Genomic DNA, 18,415 nt, shown 5'->3' with positions numbered 1-18,415 from the left:
CTCTAAAATTTTATTTGGAAACACACCGAAAAACAAAAACTAATGGAAAACTGTGACTAAACAGAAAGCCAAAATCCTAATTATTCTTATCATTAAAAAAAAAATCAAACATTATAATCTTTAAAACCATTACACAAGAGAGATTCTCACTGAAGCTAATCTTTTCTAAAAGCCATCAATATGCTTTTCTTAAAATAATCTTACATATATTAAGTCACAAAGGACCATATGTGGTATGATTCCATTTATACAAAATGTCCAGAATAGGCAAATTCACAAGACAGAAAGTGGATTAATGACTGCCTAGGGCTGGGAATTGAGGAGTGGGTTAAGCATTAATTAAGCAGGTGTGGGCTAAACAAGACAGGGTTTCTTTCTGGGGTGATAAAAATGTGGTGGACCGTGGTGATATTCAGCACTTGTGCCTTTGCCTACTTTGCAAAGAGAACATTGATATGAACAATGAGAAAGCATTCCTCTAAAAGAACATTCATGTGAACCAATAAGAAAATCTTATTTGGCACATCCTAACCACCAAAACATTTGAAGCAAATGTTTACTTCAAAAAAGCTTTCAAGAAGGGACAGGAAAATGGGGACAACAAGGAAATCTTTTGTAGAGCATTGCAAACAGCTAGACTGTAGTTTTCAAGGACATGTAGTATAAACGCGCATCAATAGCTGTAACTTTATACTCTCCAGTAAACTCTACTGTAAATGCTTACCAAAGTAATTAGAGTCTTATTAAAGTGATTAAAACAAAGGCTGAAACATATGAATGAGGTAGAACCTGGAATCAAATCATTTTTCATATTCTATAACGGTGAACAGAATAATTACTATAAATATTACAGAAATTATAAAAGCACAAAAAAAATCACATAGGACTAGGTAGGAACAGAAATGAGTAAGCACCTATGCTAAATAGTCTTAATATCTATAATGAATTAAGTAGTTTTCTAAAGGAATATCACTAAAAATATAAAATAAAACTTACTTGGTTCTAGCTTCTTCAGGTCCTCCAGTTTAAATTCTTCTTGAGACTGTGTGGACTGAATTTAAAATATGCATATTACATCTTTTTATTACAAAGATTTCACTATACCCTATGTCTTTTAAGCGGCAAGAACTAAATATTCAAAAAGTGGACAAAATAAAGGAATCCATTTCATGCTTTCAAAGTAGAAAATGAAAAGTCCCGGGATGCCTGGGTAGATCAGTTGGTTAAGGTCTGCCTTCGGCTCAGGTCATAATCCCAGGGTGCTGGGATCAAGTCCCGCATCGGGCTCCTTGCTCAGCGGGGCAGCCTGCTTCTCCCTTTGCCTGCCATTCCCCCTCTTGTGCTCTCTCTCTGACAAATAAATAAAATCTTAAAAAAAAAAAAAAAAAAGAAAAAGTCCCAAACTGTTTTGTTTTTTTTTTTAGATTCTAGGTGATTTTTAAAGTACATAAATAAAACCACAGAAATATTAGAAAAAATACAAAAGACATTATGATCTGAGATAGTAAGGACCTTCCTAAAGCAAGACAAAAACCACAAAAGCCATAAGAAAAAAGACTGATAATTCTGACCTCATCAAAATTTAGAACTTCTGTTTAACAAAGGATATCACCAAAGTTAAGATAAGCAACACAATGCCAGTTTTTGCTTAAAATATGTTATGGACAAAATAGTCACAACATTTAAAATAGAAAACTAAGGGGCGCCTGGGTGGCTCAGTTGGTTAAGCGACTGCCTTTGGCTCAGGTCATGATCCTGGAGTCCCGGGATCGAGTCCCACATTGGGCTCCCTGCTCAGCAGGGAGTCTGCTTCTACCTCTGACCCTCTTCCCTCTTGTGCTCTCTATCTCTCATTCTCTTTCTCTCAAATAAAAAAAATAAAATAAAATAGAAAACTAAGACACAGAATTTATAACTATTCAAATCGTAAGAGAAAGATAAAATAAGCTATATGCTAAGCACAGCATATTGTTGGTTTGTTTTCATATGAAGTAGTTTTATGTGATGGAAGAGGAAAAGTCTTCAAGATATCTGATCAGTCTTGCTCTGGACTACATCTCCCCACACTGTGAGATCACCACAGGCAGCTTGGGCTTATTGTTGGGGCCTGTGGGAACATTCTCAATCTTTCGCATCACTAGAAGTCCATCAATGATTTTTCCAAACACTACGTGCTTCCCATCCAGCCAATCACATTTAGAGCAGGTGATGAAGAACTGGCAGCCATTTGTACTGGGACCACTGTTTGCCATGGAAAGCAGGCCTGGAGCTGAGTGTCTCAGTTTAAAATTTTCATCTGCAGGGGCGCCTGGGTGGCTCAGTTGGTTAAGCGACTGCCTTCGGCTCAGGTCATGATCCTGGAGTCCCGGGATTGAGTCCCACATTGGGCTCCCTGCTCAGCGGGGAGTCTGCTTCTCCCTCTGACCCTCTTCCCTCTCGTGCTCTCTATCTCTCATTCTCTCTCAAATAAATAAATAAAATCTTTAAAAAATAAAAAAAATAAAAAAATAAAATTTTCATCTGCAAATGGCCCCCGGTAAATACTGGCAACTCCAGTACCATCTCCATTAACAAAATCCCCACCCTGAATCATGAAATCCTTTATGACCCTGTGGAAGATGCTCCCTTTGTATCCTATCGGAACCCCATCTTTTCTGAATTCTCCAGTGCAGAACTGCTTAAAATTCTCGGCCGTCTTAGGCACAACGTCCACAAAGAGCTCTATCTTCATGGGGCCAACTTCCTGGCCGCCAATGCTGACATCAAAGAACACCATGGGATTGACAGGGCTTGAATTTGCCACCGCCATGGCTCCGACCTGGAAGCAGAAGCCCAAACTGGTTTTTGTTGGTTTTTATATTTTGGAACATTTGGGCTAAAAATAACAAAAAACTGAAGTTATATCTTTTCTCTCTACAGTTTATTAAATATAAACTAAATCTTTTAATAGGAGTTTAACCCATGTATTCCTATTGCTAGAAATCTCTTCTGAGACAATACTGCTTCTAGCATTAATGCTTAAAGTTTATCAGAATAGTTCATAAGGCTTTTTTCTTATATCAGAAAGCAGGAAAAAAACCTGTGTTTACCTGTAAAGCTGCACTTCGTAATTCCAAACATGTTGCAATTTTGCCTATGGTTTTCTGTAGGAAAAAGAAAAAGCTATAAATACCAAATATATTGCAACTGTTAGTTGTCAAAACCATGGAGTTAATTTTTATTAGTAAGGGATCTATAATTTATTTAAAGTTAAATTTTACTTCTTTGTAGCATCTTGCAGATTTTAGAGAAGAGAAACAGGAGGCAAAGTGCTGGGATAAGGGAGAGAATGTGAGTCCATATTCTCTCCTGACCTAACTGTACCACGACCAATTTTAAATCAAGTTTGCTCTGATGACAGCTCTTTTAGATTTATTTAAAGGGCAATGAAAAGGACTTCCAACATCTTCCCTCCCAAGCTTTGTCTTCTCTTAATCTCCATTAAGACTGAAATTCGCTAAAAGATTTAAAATAAAAAATATCTGAAAGCTAGTGAAATGGTATCCTTTAATTTTGACATAGGTCCAATCTTGACTTGTCTAATTAAATATGTAGGTAATACTCAGCAAAATCAACACTTGTGATGAATGGTGGCAAGTTTTATAGTCAGATCTGTCTTAGATGAGCTATAACATGGATAAAAATGATAGGGTATAGTCCTTGCTTTTAACAAGCTCAAGTTCTATTATGTGAGATGAGACTCTACAAAATCACTGTCATATAAAGAAGAGACGCTTGATTCCTCTTACAAGCTTTAGCAAAGTGAGCCATTACACATGAAGAAACAGTGCAAGAATCTGTGTTAGAAATCAAGCCCCAGTGACTGGGAGGATTTGTAAAACTGAAGAGTTTAGAAAACTGTCACGGTTCAGTTGTCTAAAGTCTCAAACTGAAAGCAGGGGGATATTAGGTTTGAAACGTGAAGAGTGTGTGTGCGTGCATGCACTGGGGGAAGCCATGGCCTTTCTGAAGGGGACCTTCCAGGACGATCGGAGGAATCTGTTATTACTGTAGCAATAAATTACACAGAGGTTTTTGAATAGAAGAATGACCTTTAGGAAGACTGTTAAGACAACGGTCTCCACAGGCTGGGGGAGAAAAGGGCAAAGACTACAGGTAAGAGCAGCCAGGTTATTCTGGGTAAATGTGAATCAGAACAAGAACATGGACAACTAGAGTGGAAATAAAGAGGAGGGGACCCACAGAAGAAATACCTGTAAGAAGAGGCTGCTGAATCAGGCCTGTCAACATTTTTAAGTCCTTCCAAAAAAGGGCATTTCTTATGTTTTTATTAGGAATAAATCCAGACCATAAAAGTGAAGTATTTACGTACAATACTTGCAATGCCTTGACCACAAAACATTCTTGGGAAAAAATGACATATTTTTTCTACACATACTGATCACTTGCAGAAGTTTAGTAAATTGGATTTTCACTTTCTTTATAAGATAAACGAGGAGCAAAGAGGTGTAACAGGTACTGTCCTGGCCCCTGGTACTCAGGCTAGTGGGCACTATGCAATTATCTTATCGACAGTCACAGCTGGTATAGCCAACTCCAACCACTCCTGAGTAAGACAGGACCCTTGGCCAAGGAACAAGTAACACTCTCTAACTATCTCCACAATCTTTAAAAATTCCTTTAAATCCCAATATCACAGTTTAGAAAATACCCTATTTTATTCTGAAATTTTAATTTAAAGATTAAGTTTAAATTACTAACTTCGAAAGGACTCATCCGTTTATTTACTCTCTCAAATAGCTACTGCATAGGAACCAGTAATAGTCTTTTCTACATAAAATCTAATAATCCCCATTGTTGTTTAAATATACCACTCAACTATGACAAAACTAGGTGATTTAAATATATATAAATAAAATTTATGTGTTTTATTTGTATATATGTTTAAAAACATAAATATATAATAATAAAGTAATGGCTAACAGCTATGGAGTACTCAAGCCCCCTGAGTTATAAGCATTAATTCATGTAATCCTCATTATAACCCTGAGTTAGAGACAATCATTTTACTGAAGAGACATTAAGCAACTTGCCCTAGACATCCATGTCTTCTATACATATAATAGTGATACGTACAATAAAGTGATATACTTATTTTAATACCATTTGGCCATATTTTTTAGGGTCTTTTAAAAATGCTTTTTAAAAAGGATTCTGTATTAAGTGAGATGTATCAATGAGTAAGTCTTTAGAAATATTAGTTAACTCCCTTTCTTTCATTTACTATAAAATCCGTTTGATTTGAGACTGTTAACAATTAAGGTAAAATGCAGTTTAACAATTACGATTCCACTAATAACCTATTTTAAATTTAAACATTTCTGCAAGTTAAGCAGAAGCAACAGCTTTTTACACAGAATCTACTAAACTATGGCAAAATACCAATAGGCATTATTCATAACTACTTTAAGGGACCACACCCAACATCAGTATTAAAAGGGAGCGAAACACTATCATTTTCAGCTGCAATGACTTTTAAAACATGCAACATTTATTGATGTCAAAATCAAGCGCCTGCTACTGTAACCGTGTCACCTTTCTTAGAAACAAATGGTTAGGAAAAATGATTAAGCAGCACCAGGTCACTTGGGTCCACATATTAAATACTGACTATTAACTAAGGTACATTAAGACTAAGCACTGAAGGTAAATGAAGTTTAGTTTTAAAAAATTTAAATTATTAGCACCTCATTCAAATTAACTGCTCATGCTTAATATGGTACAGAAATGGAAAATGTTCTCGTTTTTAGAAGACTGGCTATTTTGTCATTGGTAGGGAAATTAGTAAAAAGAGGAGCTAAGGAGAAGATGGAATAAAAACAAAGAGCCAAGTTAATTTGGCTAAAACACATTCAATTTACATAAGGAAAAAATCGAAAAAATACATATAAAGTAGTACCATCTCAATCCAGACTTAATTTTTTGATTTAAATAGCCAGTCATCTACCCTCTAGCCAGGGGGAGGCTGGGGCAGGAGAAAGAGAGGAAGGTGGAGGGGACAGTGGAAAGGGGGAACCTATAAAATATAAAACAAACGCATAGTGCTGGAACTCTCATTACTACCAAACTCGATTCAAAACAGGGAAAAACTTTCTAAGCATCATGAGACAGGATGTTCTCTTCTGTCCAGAAACTTACATGAGAAAACCTACGACACCAAAGTAGGGAATTTAATGGAATGAAAGCTTTTGGCAGCTATTCTTTGGCTACTAAACTCAGTTGTTATAATGACAAAACTATTGAGGATTGAAATGAGAGCTAAGTCAACTAATCATGAGGGAGGATCAAATAAGAACCCTAAACTTTCTCATTTTCCAACAGAAATCTTTGAGAATATTATGAATAGCAAATCCACGTGAAGACTTTTTTAAATCACCAATTAATAAAGTTTAGAGAGATCACTAATTCTAGAGTTTAGATTTAAAATAAATACTGTGAAGATGTGTATGTTTTCTCAAAAATTAGTATTTCTCTGATCTTAAATACTTAAATATGGATAAATAGCAATACCCTAAGACCCAACAAAGCACTTATTCATCAACTATTTTTCAAAGCTTATTGTGAGCAAGACAGTAAAAAGTTTCATAAAGAAATATTGGTTGGTTTTTAAGAAAATTTTTAGAAGTCCTACAAACTATGAATGGTTAGCATAATTCTAAGATTTGTCACCGCTACAAAAACACAGAACAGCAAAAGCGTAAAAAATATAATTCAAAATAGAAAACATAAAGAACAATTTTGCTTAGAATAATAGAAGGCATATTCTGCGTTTTTCCTCTTTTGAGGAAAATGCAACTGAGTTTCTTCTCCTTTGGCTTATGTGCCAGATCTGGCATTCAATTAATTTTGCAGACCTAACAGTTGGTTTCGAAATCTCCCGTAACATGTTCTTTGGAACACTAGACCCAATGAAGTGTTCTATAAAGGGGGGGGCTCCAAAAGCAAACAAATTTAAGAAACACTCCATTACCCAAAGTCTTTTAAAAAATTCAACACACACATTAGCATATTAAAAGCCCTGACAAGTCAAAAACTCCCTGTTCAAATAACACCTATTAATTTTTCAGAGCCAGTGTTCCCCCAAATCACATCTGGGAAGTCTTTGTTTCCTAATCATTAACTCGGAGCCTCTTTTTCCTTGTGTGACATTCAAAAATAAGGTCTGTATGTCAGTATGCGTTTTTTGGCCCATTGTGAATGTTTCACTTGTATTTTTAAAGAAAATTAAATTTGTAAATGCTTACAACTTGCCTTAGGTTCCTAATGTAGTACAGAATGATTTGGGGGTCCTTCTCTGAGCCCAAGGAATAGGCAGGCAGGTACACAAGTGGCAGCCACAGGTGCCCCTTAGGCAGGTATTATAAATAACAAATCCCTCCGAAATCAGGCCTCCAGGGAAGGAGGAGGTACAGAAAACTTCAAAGGTATGAGTCATTAGAAGATGTACAGATATCTTTTAAGATCATTTAGGGTTATCTAATCCCTCATCTCATACATAAGGAAATAAGGGCCCGGGACAGAGCCCAGATTCAAGACCAAGTCCAGATCTCAAGTTTTTTCTCTAGGTCATGCTGCCTCCCAGGCCTTATGGGAGTGTAACACCTGTGGGTTTGTGTAAACTGAAAAAAAGGCAGCTAAGGAACAGCTATAAATTAATAGATAAAGAGCATTATCGAACATCAGCTTCAGCCTTAGAAAGTTAAAGAAAATTAAGAAAAAGTTTATTTTTTCTTGATGGTTTAATCATTGTATGACAAAGCTCATTTCTTGATGGCATTTAAAAAAACTGTGCTTTGTTTTAGGTCAACTCACCTACTATTTGAGGTCATGTTGCTCATAGGTCCTATACCTAAGCAAGAGGTGCTGGTGACAAAGCATATAAGTAAGGCAAGGCAAATAGGTGATTAAAGTATGGGGGGGGAGTCATGAAACTTTTAAAAAATTCCCTAAGCTTTCATCTGTTTCCATATTCATAACACACTCTGTTAGCTATTAATTTGCATACTCAAATATTTGAGATTCTGTTTCAAAATTAATTTTGTGATGTCAGCTGATCACTTCCTAGAGTTTACAAATCTTATAGAGGTGATAAAGCATATAGTCTTTGTTCCTCTCCTCAAGCAAACCAATCATTTCTTCTGTGGTAATTATTTTCCTGGACTCAAATCCTAAATTTCCTAAATCTACTGCATACATTAACAATTGTAAAGGAAAAAAGAAAAATGCACCTCTAAATTGTAGTGACGTTTTCTTTTCTAAATACAAAAAAAGTACAGTGGATGATGTAGATACTAAGTATTTTTAAAATGCAAATATCCTGACTTGTGTAAGAAATATAGCTAATCCTAATCTTTAGGGTTTTCATCTGTTCAAACGCCTCTAAGAGTCAAATGAATATAGGCAAAAGGACTAAAATAAATTTTAGGCTTACTTAAAACACGTGCAGAAAACCACTCCCACCCCTTGTACAGAAAAACGATTAATAAAAACAAATGAAGTCACTATAGTTTTCACAGTGTCTTTTCTTAAGAGATGAGGGAAAAAGTGACACAGTAATTTTTTTCATTATCTACAAGATTAAAATTTGACTTAACACTAGATACTCTGAGCCAGGAAAAAATGGGACTTGTTTCTTCCTGTTTCTTCTCACTCTTTGAAAGCAAAGCTTCTTACAGAATCCATCCCACTTTTTATAATCTCTAAAAGTCCAGGGCACCGACTCAACACATTAAAATCTTAATTCAAGAGCACCACTGAGACATTTTGCAACCTTATGCATTTATTTTGCTGATGGATTCTTATGCCAAATTCTTGACTTGAACAATTTTTTAAAAATTATTATTTTAGGGGCGCCTGGGTGGCTCAGTTGCTTAAGCATCTGCCTTTGCCTCGGGTCATGATTCCAGGGTCCTGGGATAAAGCCCCACATCAGGCTCCTTGCTCAGCGGGAAGCCTGCTTCTCCTTCTCCCTCTGCCTGACGCTCCCCTTGCTTGTGCTCTCTCTGTCAAATAAATAAATAAAATCTTAAAAATAAATAAATAAAATTATTTTACTATTAATTTTTTTCAGTGATGGCTTTTTTTTTTGGCTTTGTGTTTGTTTTGAGAGGAGGAAGAAGGGGTTAAGAAAATTCAGAGTTAAATAAGTACTGAAGTTGGACATAATTACTCACAGTCAAACTTCAGCCTCTGGAATCTACCCCTCTCCCAACCAGAGTGTAGACGGTCTCCACTAAAATTAAAGTCTAAATGGCTGAGCCGAGAAATTCATCAAGTGAGAAAGTCACTAAGTAGTAAATCATGTGTTATCTCTCAGTGATCACTTTATGTTCCCCAATGCATAATCAGTGTCATTCTTTGTACTCAAGTGTAACAGTTTCTGTTGTTTTTGCTTAATGGCTTAAAAGACAGAATTCTTTTCATTTGGAATGTAGACATTATTTTATAGTACCTTTTGTTCTTCTGTGAATTCAGAATTATTGTGTTGAGCTTGGGCCTCTTTTTGTAGATGTCTTGCTAATCTGTAAGAAGAAAAAAACATATTCTTTAGAATTGAAGGAAAGCAAACTATCCCAAGTGCAACAAGGTGAAATAATTTAAATCTTTTTTATTTTTTTTTAAGATTTTATTTATTTATTTGACAGAGAGAGAGAGACAGTGAGAGAGGGAACACAAACAGGGGGAGTGGGAGAGGGAGAAGCAGGCTTCCCGCCGAGCAGGGAGCCTGATGCGGGGCTCGATCCCAGGACCCTGGGACCAGGACCGGAGCCGAAGGCAGACACTTAATGACTGAGCCACCCAGGCACCCCTAATTTAAATCTTTTAAAAAACAGACAATGAAGTACAATAATATTTTGCTGTGTTTTCAAAGTATAAATCTACATTATCTTTAGAATCAAACTCTATACAATAACAATGAAAATAAGATACAATACTTTTTTACCATTGCACTGGGACAAATTTCAGCTCTAGGCAATAAAAACAGAATCTTAAGAGCTGGAAAGAATCTCAAATGGCAACTAATCCAACTTTCTTTAGTATGCATGAATTTCTTTAACAAGCCAATAAGCAGTTGTCCAGATTTTGCTTAAACACTTCCAGGGAGCACCAGTAATAGTACCAGCCAGAGACACTTTATCAGTCTATCATTAATTTGCTGATAAGATTAGTCCAAATAACAGCCATGACAAAATGATAAGTCTATTAAATTATGCTTTTCAAAACATTTTTTCATGAAAAATAAAGAAAATCCTCCACCAATCAGACATGAAAATCACTGTTTGCCCAATTATCATTCTTAAAAATAGCAGCTAGGCCTTGGATGAGTTTTCAAGGATGGATCTGTGTTACTAGCCCAAACTCAACAGTAAGGATCCAAAGTTGTTTTTTTTTTTAAGATTTTATTTATTTTGACAGAGAAAGAGAGTGCGTGCATGCACAAGCAGGGGGAGAGGCAGAGGCAGAAGCAGGTTCCCCACTGAGCAAGGAGCTGGATGGGGGACTTGATCCCAGGAGCCCGGGATCATGACCTGAGCTGAATGCAGGCACTTAACCGACTGAGCCAAGCAGGCATCCCCAAAGTTCTGAGACAACAAAAACTAAAAGATTGACTCTTACAATGAAACATTAAAAGGACAAATAACTCAATTTTAAAATGGGAAAATATGAACATCTTTTTTAAAGACTTATTTATTTTAGAGAGCGTGAGCAAGCATGAACAGGGGGAAGGGCATAGGGAGAGAGCAGGGGGGAAGCAGACTCCCCTCTGAGCATGGAGCCTGACTCAGGGCTCAATCTCAGAACCCTGAGATCATGACCTGAGCCGAAACCAAGAGTCGGACGCTTAACTGACTGAGCCACACAGGTGCCCCTTGAACATTTTTCCAAAGAAGATATAGAAATGGTCAATAAGCGCATGAATATCGTATCATTAGTCATTAGGGAAATACAAATCAAAACCACAATGAGATACCACCTCATACCCACTAGGATGGGTACAATTTCTAAAAAGAGAGAGAAAAAAAAATAATGGTGTTGGCAAGGATATGGAAAATTTGGAACCTTCATACAGTGCTGGTAGGAATGTAAAACGATGCAGTTGCCGTGGAAAACAGTTTGGCAGTTCCTCAAAAGTTAAACATAGAGTTACCATACATATAACCCAGCAATTTCAAAATTCTAGGTATAGTCCAAGAACTGAAAACATGCTCACACAAAAAAACCTGTATACGAATGTTCACAGCAGCAGCATTATGCGTAATCGCCCAAAATGGAAACACCCATAATGTCTATCAACTGCAGAATGGATGAACAAAATGTGGTGCATCCATTCAATGAAAGAGGATTTGACCGCAAAGAAGAATGAAGACTGAGGGCGCATGGGTGGCTCAGATGGTTAAGCGTCTGCCTTCGGCTCAGGTCATGATCCCAGGGTCCTGGGATCGAGTCCTGCATCGGGCTCCGGGCTCCCTGCTCCTTGGGAGCCTGCTTCTCCCTCTGCTTCTCTCTCTCCCTCTCCCTCTCTCCTCCTCTGTCTCTCATGAATAAATAAATAAAATCTTTAAAAAAAAGAAAGAATGAAGACTGATACATGCTACAACATGGATGACCCTCAAAAACATTATGCTAAATGAAAGAATCCAGATGAAAAAAGATCACATATGATTCTATTTATACAAAATGTCCAGAATGGATAAATCCATAGAGACAGCAGATTTGTGGTTGCCAGGGGCTGGGGTAAGGAAGGAATTGAGAGTGACTGATATCAGGTATGGGGCTTGAGGGTGATGCAAATGTTCTGAAATGAGATGGTAGTGATGGCTGCATAACACTGAATATACTAGAATGACCAAAGTGTACAACTTTACAATGCGAAACCTTATGTTATGTGATATTTATCTCAATTTTCAGAAATTTGTGGGGGAAAAAGACCCCAAAGAATCGAGAGATTCTTTGGTGAAATATTTTGTAACTGGGAAAAGAATTTAAAACCGTAATTCTCAAGCATACTATACTATTCTGGGTGGGGAATGGAAGCAAGAATGCAAAGGGTAGCAAGTGTTAGATTTCCTACCAAGCCCACTGCAAAAGACAGTTCAGAGTTTTCAAAACAAGTCTTAGATAAGAGTTCTATTCTATGCAATCATGTCTTAAAGATCAGGTGTAAAGTTCATTATATTTGATGGCCTCCATCCAATCTATGAAAGGTATGCATCCTCCTTATAAAATAAGAAAACTCCTACATAAAATCATTGACATTTGCAAGGAATCACTCCACTATGTTATTTAAACTGTTTCCATCCATTTATTTATTTTACCTCAAAAGTAGAAACCCCATAATATTATCCTGTGATGTCATTTAGAGACCCACTCTTTGTGGATTCTATACAGGAGATAGCACAAATAGAAACAGACATAGGGGCGCCTGGGTGGCTCAGTCGTTAAGCGTCTGCCTTCAGCTCAGGTCATGATCCCGGGGCTGGGACCCCACATCAGGCTCCCTGCTCAGCGGGAAGCCTGCTTCTCCCTCTCCCACTCCCCCTGCTTGTGTTCCCTCTCTCGTTGTCTCTCTCTGTCAAATAAGTAAATAAAATCTTAAAAAAAAAAAAAGAAAAAAGAAACAGACATGCCATTATCCTTGTCCTTGCTCTACAGTTGGTTTCTAACTCTTGCTGGCCTACCACTTACTTGAAGTTCTCTTTTAGGAATTATAGTCTATATTTAATGATATCAACTACATATCCGCAATCTCAGGGAAGTTATAATGTGGCACAGTTTCTCTATTTGAAGAGTTGTACACATAATATATTAACAGTGACTGTTAACTTAAGCAGGGTCACTATCAGAGGAAAGGGGGTAGCTCTAAACTGCTCAAATGCTAATAGTCAGCAGACAAGGATGTTAAATTCAAACAGAATCCTGCTTTTAAAAATTAGGCCACAGACTGGGAGGAAACATTTGCAAATCATATATGTGATAAAGGACCTGTATCCAGGATATATAAAGAACCCTTATAAACTCAACAGGTAAAAGACAAACAACTCAATTAAAAAATGGGCAAAAGATTTGAATAGACATTTCCCAAACCAGATTTACAGAGGGAAAATAAGCATCATAAAAGATTCTCAGCATCATTAGTCATAAGAGAATGGCAAATTAAAACTACAGTGAAGTACACTATATACCTCCTAGAAGTGTTGAACATATAGTTTAACATTTCTATCAGCACTGCTGATAGAAATGTAAAACCGTAGAGCCCGTCTGGACAGTATGGCAGTTTTCTTCAAAAAGTACACATAAATTGACCACATTAACTAGAAATTCTACTCTTCGATATCTACCCCCCCAAAAAATATATGTGCACACAAAGACTTACATGTGAATGTTCACAACAGCATTACTGATAACAGTCAAAAAGTAGAAACAACTCAAATGCCCGTTAACTAGTGAAAGGATACACAAATGTGGTATATCCGTACAATGTAACGCTATTCAGCAGTAAAAAAGGAACAAAGTACAGATATATGTTCAACATGGATGAACCTCAAACACATTATGCTAAATCCAAGAAGCCACATACAAAAGATCACATTTTATATGATTCCATTTACATGAAATGTCCAGAAAAGACAAAATCTTTAGAGACAGAATATAGATTAGCGGTTGCCTGGGGCTGGAGCAGGAATATGGAGTGATTGCAAATGGGCACAAAGGAGGTTTGTGGGGTGATGGAAATGTTATAAAATTTGATTGTAGCGATGGTTGTACAACTTGGTAAATTTACTAAAAAGTCACGGGGCTGTACATGTAAGATGGGTGAATTCCATGGTATGTAAGTTATATGATTTTAAAAACTTTTTTAAAGACCTGAGTAAAAAAAATATTAAATTTCTAAATCCATAAATGACTGCACCATTTTAAGACAAAGTGAGACATGATTTTGTCCATCGAGGGAAAATCCATATGCTCTGGATATCAGATGAGCAGCTAAAAGAGTTGACATTCTATTAGGAAAGGTGAGAAACCTCTCAAATATTCTCTAGAGAATAATCTCATCTTACAAGGATGCCTACGGGTCAAACAGCACTATTCTCAAGAGGGAGTTTAAAATATACTTTAAACACATAAACAAGTGACTGAAAGAAACTCCACAACAATCCACGACAGAAATTAGTGTTTCTCAAACTATCTGTAGTGAAGGACTAGCTTCTTTCTCCAATCTGTTCCAAGCTAATGCTTCTATAAAATATAATAAAAACTCTCATGAAGATGTCAAATCTTAAATCTCAATTCCTTTATCTCATTGCAGACCAGTACCCATCTGTGGACCTACTCTGAGTAGCAATGATGAAAGCATAATAAAGATGATTAAGAGCAAGTATTATTCAGTCTTCAAAATCACTCATTCATTTAACAAGTATTTATTGAGCACCCGTGTGCTAGATTAATCCCTAAGCATTGATGCTATGAAATATCTGATTCTGAGCAACAGAGTCCATACCATTCTACCAGAAGTTTGGGGTCATGTATCCCCAGGTTGCTGAAAGAGGTGGCCTGCTTCATGGAATTGTTTTTAATTAACCATGTATATTTTGGCTAGCAATCCTAGTTTTGACATATTCGTTTAAACCTTCCAACACCACTTTAATATCAACTCAATGCTCCCACAGCATACTTCTGAATCCATATCCATTCAAAAGAATACAACATATAATATCTAAACAAACAATTATTTAATAACAGCCTAGCATCACTAGGACACTAAGTATATAGTAAAGAATAAGACAACACCTCCAACTCTGCCCTCTCGGAGTTTACATTCAAGTGGGGAGAGAAACAATAAACCAAATGAATATGTAAAATATATTTTATTTTATTTATTATTATTTTTTAAAGATTTTATTTATTTATCTGACAGAAACACAGTGAGAGAGGGAACACAAGCAGGGGGAGTGGGAGAGGGAGAAGCAGGCTTCCCGCCGAGCAGGCAGCCGGATGTGGGGCTCGATCCCAGGACCCTGGGACCATGACCTGAGCGAAAGGAAGGCGCTTAACGACTAAGCCACCCAGGTGCCCCAATATATTGTTATTTTAGATGGTGATAAATACTATGGAAAAAATTAAATAGGATTTGGGGGGGCATTTAGGATGTGCAAGACTGAGGTAGAGGGAGTTGGGGTGGATAACAGGTTTCACAATTTTAAATAAGGTAGCCAGAAAGGACCTCACTGAGAAGATAATATCTGAACAAAGACCTGAAGGAGGTGACCAAGTGATCCAAGCAGATAATGAGAACAATGTTCCAGAAAAAGTACAAAAGCCCTAAGGCAAAAGCATGCTCCTGGAAACAGCAAGCAGTGTGGTAGCACATACTCTTTTCGTACTTCTGTAATAGCAAAACCCAATTACTTTAAAAATCCTCCATTAGGGCGCCTGGGTGGCTCAGTCGTTAAGCGTCTACCTTCAGCTCAGGTCACTGGGATCGGGCCCCGCATCAGGCTCCCTGCTCCTCGGGAAGTCGGCTTCTCCCTCTCCCACTCCCCCTGCTTGTGTTCCCTCTCTTGCTGTGTCTCTCTCTGTCAAATAAATAAAATCTTAAAAAAAAAATAAAATCCTCCATCAGACCCTCAGGGCTCTGAGGATGGGAATCAAATCTTATATATCTTTACAGCCCCTGTTCTTGTCGTTGTTGAAAGACAAGATTAAGCTATTAGTATTCTTACACTGTGATGGTAGAAACATGTTTCTTTCCTCCCCAATATCCCCTCTCCCATAAATTCGCTGTGTGTTGCAAGACGATAAAGTCCCTGCTGCCTACCCAATTAGAAATGCCAATTATCCTAGACTCTTCTCTTTCACTCTCAACATCCAGTCACTAAATGCTGTCCGTTCTTTTTTACAGTATTTAGTGGCCCCCAAATGGTCTCCTTTTCTGTAGCCTTTCCTCCCAAAGAGATAACTGCAATAAAAAAAGACAATTTGTCTTCATTTTTGAATATATTAATTTTAAATTCAACCTCATTTTATGTGTAGCCTACGTGTTTACAAAATTTAAGCCAATCATTACTCCTCCGATTTGACACTGGCAGTTTTTATAATTTGAGAACTTCTCTGAATTATGAAGTTCAAAGGTTAGTACTGTGGTCCAACAATAGATTTGTATGTGGCTATTACTCTCATTGAGATGTTTCTAGAAATTCCAGCGAAACAGCTTGCATACTCAATTTTCCTTTGTAATTTCAATTGGACATGGTATTCTTCACTTTCCATTGTGAAGTCTGCTGCTGAGTGTCAACAGCTGCTAAGTCCCACCGCATCACAAGTGAAGGCAGCTTTACAATTCAGGGTATGCGATTCTAGTTAACCCAAAGAATGAGTACACACAGGTGCTAACTGGCTACGGTCTGGTTAAGATATGTTCCCTGGTAACGAAGGAAACCTTCTCATTTGTCCAATTTACTTACACAAGGCACATTAAATAAAGTGTCTTAAGCCCTACGTAGTATGAGCAGTCAGGATTTGGAGTTAAAAAAAAAAATCCCAGATTTCAGTGGTAGTTTCAGGACTCCTATTAATGTTTAACCTGAGCTTCCGTTTCCTCATTTTGTAAAATGAGAGTAATGTTCTCACTAAGTAGTTGCAGGAGCAAGGGAAATCAAGTGAAGATGCAAGACAGAGGCTAGTACTTGTTAAACTTGGCAACATGGCCCAGAGCATGGTTGTTTCCAGGGCTCTTTGAAACTACAAGTCAGTACCATGGGGGTAGAAAACATCTGCACATTTAAATTATCTTAATGGTCAGATAAAAACAAGAACTATTGTAGGGAAAAGAAAAAGAATTTAAAGCTTCCAAGTCTCAACCCTATATTCTTTCCAGGAGACATTGAGGGGGTAAAAAAAAAAAAAAAAAAAGATTTTACTGACATGGTTTCATAGTAACACCTCAAACAATAACTTGCTTTTAACCAAGAAAGTAATTAATGGCAACAGTTTGCAAACAACAGCATTTTAGCAGGCAGTTATTTTTTCAGTAAAAGGTGCAAGAAACTAAGCAAGGTTTTATATACACGTAAATCTTGTCTTTTAATTTTAGAAACACCCCTGAAGTTTTTTGGGGGAAGCCAGAAAGGCTATTAAGAAATCGGACTTCGGGTCAAAGATCAAAGAAACTGGTACTCACAAAGTACCCTGCGGCTATACATTAAACATAGGGCAAGGAGGAGGGACCCAAAGAGGGAGTGGTGGCTCCCGTGCGTGGTCTATTAATTTAGTTTGCTCTCTTCTGTTCACATCCTGCGCGGACTCCACCCAAAGCAACCGAGCGAGGGGGTGGGTGGGACTCACACAGCCAAGCAAATAACAGTCCCAGAAACCGAAACGGAATCGAGGTGAATTGTGAAAACACGGCACACCAGAAAGAGGGGTGGAGAAGGGGCGCCAGAGGGGACCCTTCCCTTGGCTGGTGAGGCGCCCCTGTCCTCGCTGCTTCCTGGGGGCGCCCCCTCCCTGCAAGCGCCACCAGTTCCCTCCTGTCCTACACATGGGAGGAGGCAGGCACCATACAGAGCAAGGCCACTCATCCCTGGAACGTGGGCGGAGAAGACACAAGTATCCCTCAGAGATTCTAGAAGAGAAACTGAGCGGCAGCAACCTGAGAGAGGCGGGGGAAAGGAGGCAAGGAACTACAGAGGTAGCCTGCTAGGGCGGGCGCCGCAGGAAAGAGGGGCTACCTGTTGAATGGAACTGGCCCTGTGGCGGCGGAGGGCGAGAGGGGCGCGGAAGCCCAGCGAGCGGACCGCCGTCTCCAGGGCAGCCCGTCCGGGGCCGGTGCGATCCCAGCCCCAGTGCCTGCGGGGGCCCCACCCTGGGAAGCCTTGGCTGCAGACAGAGATAAGAGACACCGACAGAAGAAAGGGGGAGGCGGCCCACTGGAGCCCGGCTGGCCCGCTCCCGCGGTTAGTCACTCACATCTGATACTCGTCTATCGCCTCCACCAGCTGGCCCCAAGAGTCGAAGTCGGCGCCTCTCCTAAAACTGGCGCCCCAGCGCTGCAGCAGACTCCGGGTCACCTCCGACATGGCCGGTGCCCACCCCGTCCCCTCCCGCCCCTACCCCAGCGAGGCCGGGCTCTAGGGCGCCATCCTCCCCGGGCCTGGCCCCGACATTAACAGGGCCAGGAGGAACCGCTACGGCCACCACCGCCACCCGCCGAGGAGCCGCCCAAGCCCATTTGCCGCCACAGCCAAACTTTGCGGCTCTGAAGCGGCCGCCCCGCCGAGGCTCCGCCCCGAAGCCCCGCCCCGCGTTAGGTTGAAGCCGCCCCGCTCCCGCGAGGGCCGCCATCGCTATTGCGGCT

At 38.8% G+C, this 18,415-nt stretch overlaps 2 protein-coding genes across 2 annotated transcripts in view; both read right to left on the bottom strand.

The window, feature by feature from the left end:
* Positions 1 to 18,293, bottom strand: part of AIDA (axin interactor, dorsalization associated) — a 38,361-nt gene extending 20,068 nt beyond the window's left edge. The window contains exons 1-4 of the mRNA XM_027610540.2: positions 18,028 to 18,293; positions 9,512 to 9,581; positions 3,090 to 3,143; positions 997 to 1,051 (exon numbers count right to left, since the gene is read on the bottom strand). Coding sequence (XP_027466341.1) covers positions 997 to 1,051; positions 3,090 to 3,143; positions 9,512 to 9,581; positions 18,028 to 18,137 — 289 coding nt within the window. The 5' untranslated portion in view covers positions 18,138 to 18,293. The remainder of the gene's footprint in view (positions 1 to 996; positions 1,052 to 3,089; positions 3,144 to 9,511; positions 9,582 to 18,027) is intronic.
* Positions 1,815 to 2,866, bottom strand: LOC113932089 (peptidyl-prolyl cis-trans isomerase H-like). Its single transcript, XM_027610541.1, has 2 exons — positions 2,521 to 2,866; positions 1,815 to 2,296 (listed from the first exon to the last, which is right to left on the bottom strand). The coding sequence occupies exons 1-2, from the start codon at positions 2,807 to 2,809 to the stop codon at positions 2,052 to 2,054; spliced, it is 534 nt and encodes a 177-aa protein (XP_027466342.1). The 5' UTR covers positions 2,810 to 2,866; the 3' UTR covers positions 1,815 to 2,051.
* Positions 18,294 to 18,415: the final 122 nt, after the last annotated feature.

This window comes from Zalophus californianus, chromosome 10, assembly GCF_009762305.2.
Source record: "Zalophus californianus isolate mZalCal1 chromosome 10, mZalCal1.pri.v2, whole genome shotgun sequence".
NCBI classification, from domain to species: domain Eukaryota; kingdom Metazoa; phylum Chordata; class Mammalia; order Carnivora; family Otariidae; genus Zalophus; species Zalophus californianus.
Note: the sequence above shows the minus strand (reverse complement) of the source record. Positions and strands in the feature narration are given on the sequence as shown.

Excerpts from the sequence above, each read along its gene's own strand:
- LOC113932089 (XM_027610541.1), bottom strand. The coding sequence starts at position 2,809 with ATGGCGGTGGCAAATTCAAGCCCTGTCAATCCCATGGTGTTCTTTGAT. Across the intron at positions 2,297-2,520 it reads TTACCGGGGGCCATTTGCAG|ATGAAAATTTTAAACTGAGA; the intron begins ATGAAAATTTTA and ends GCGCCCCTGCAG.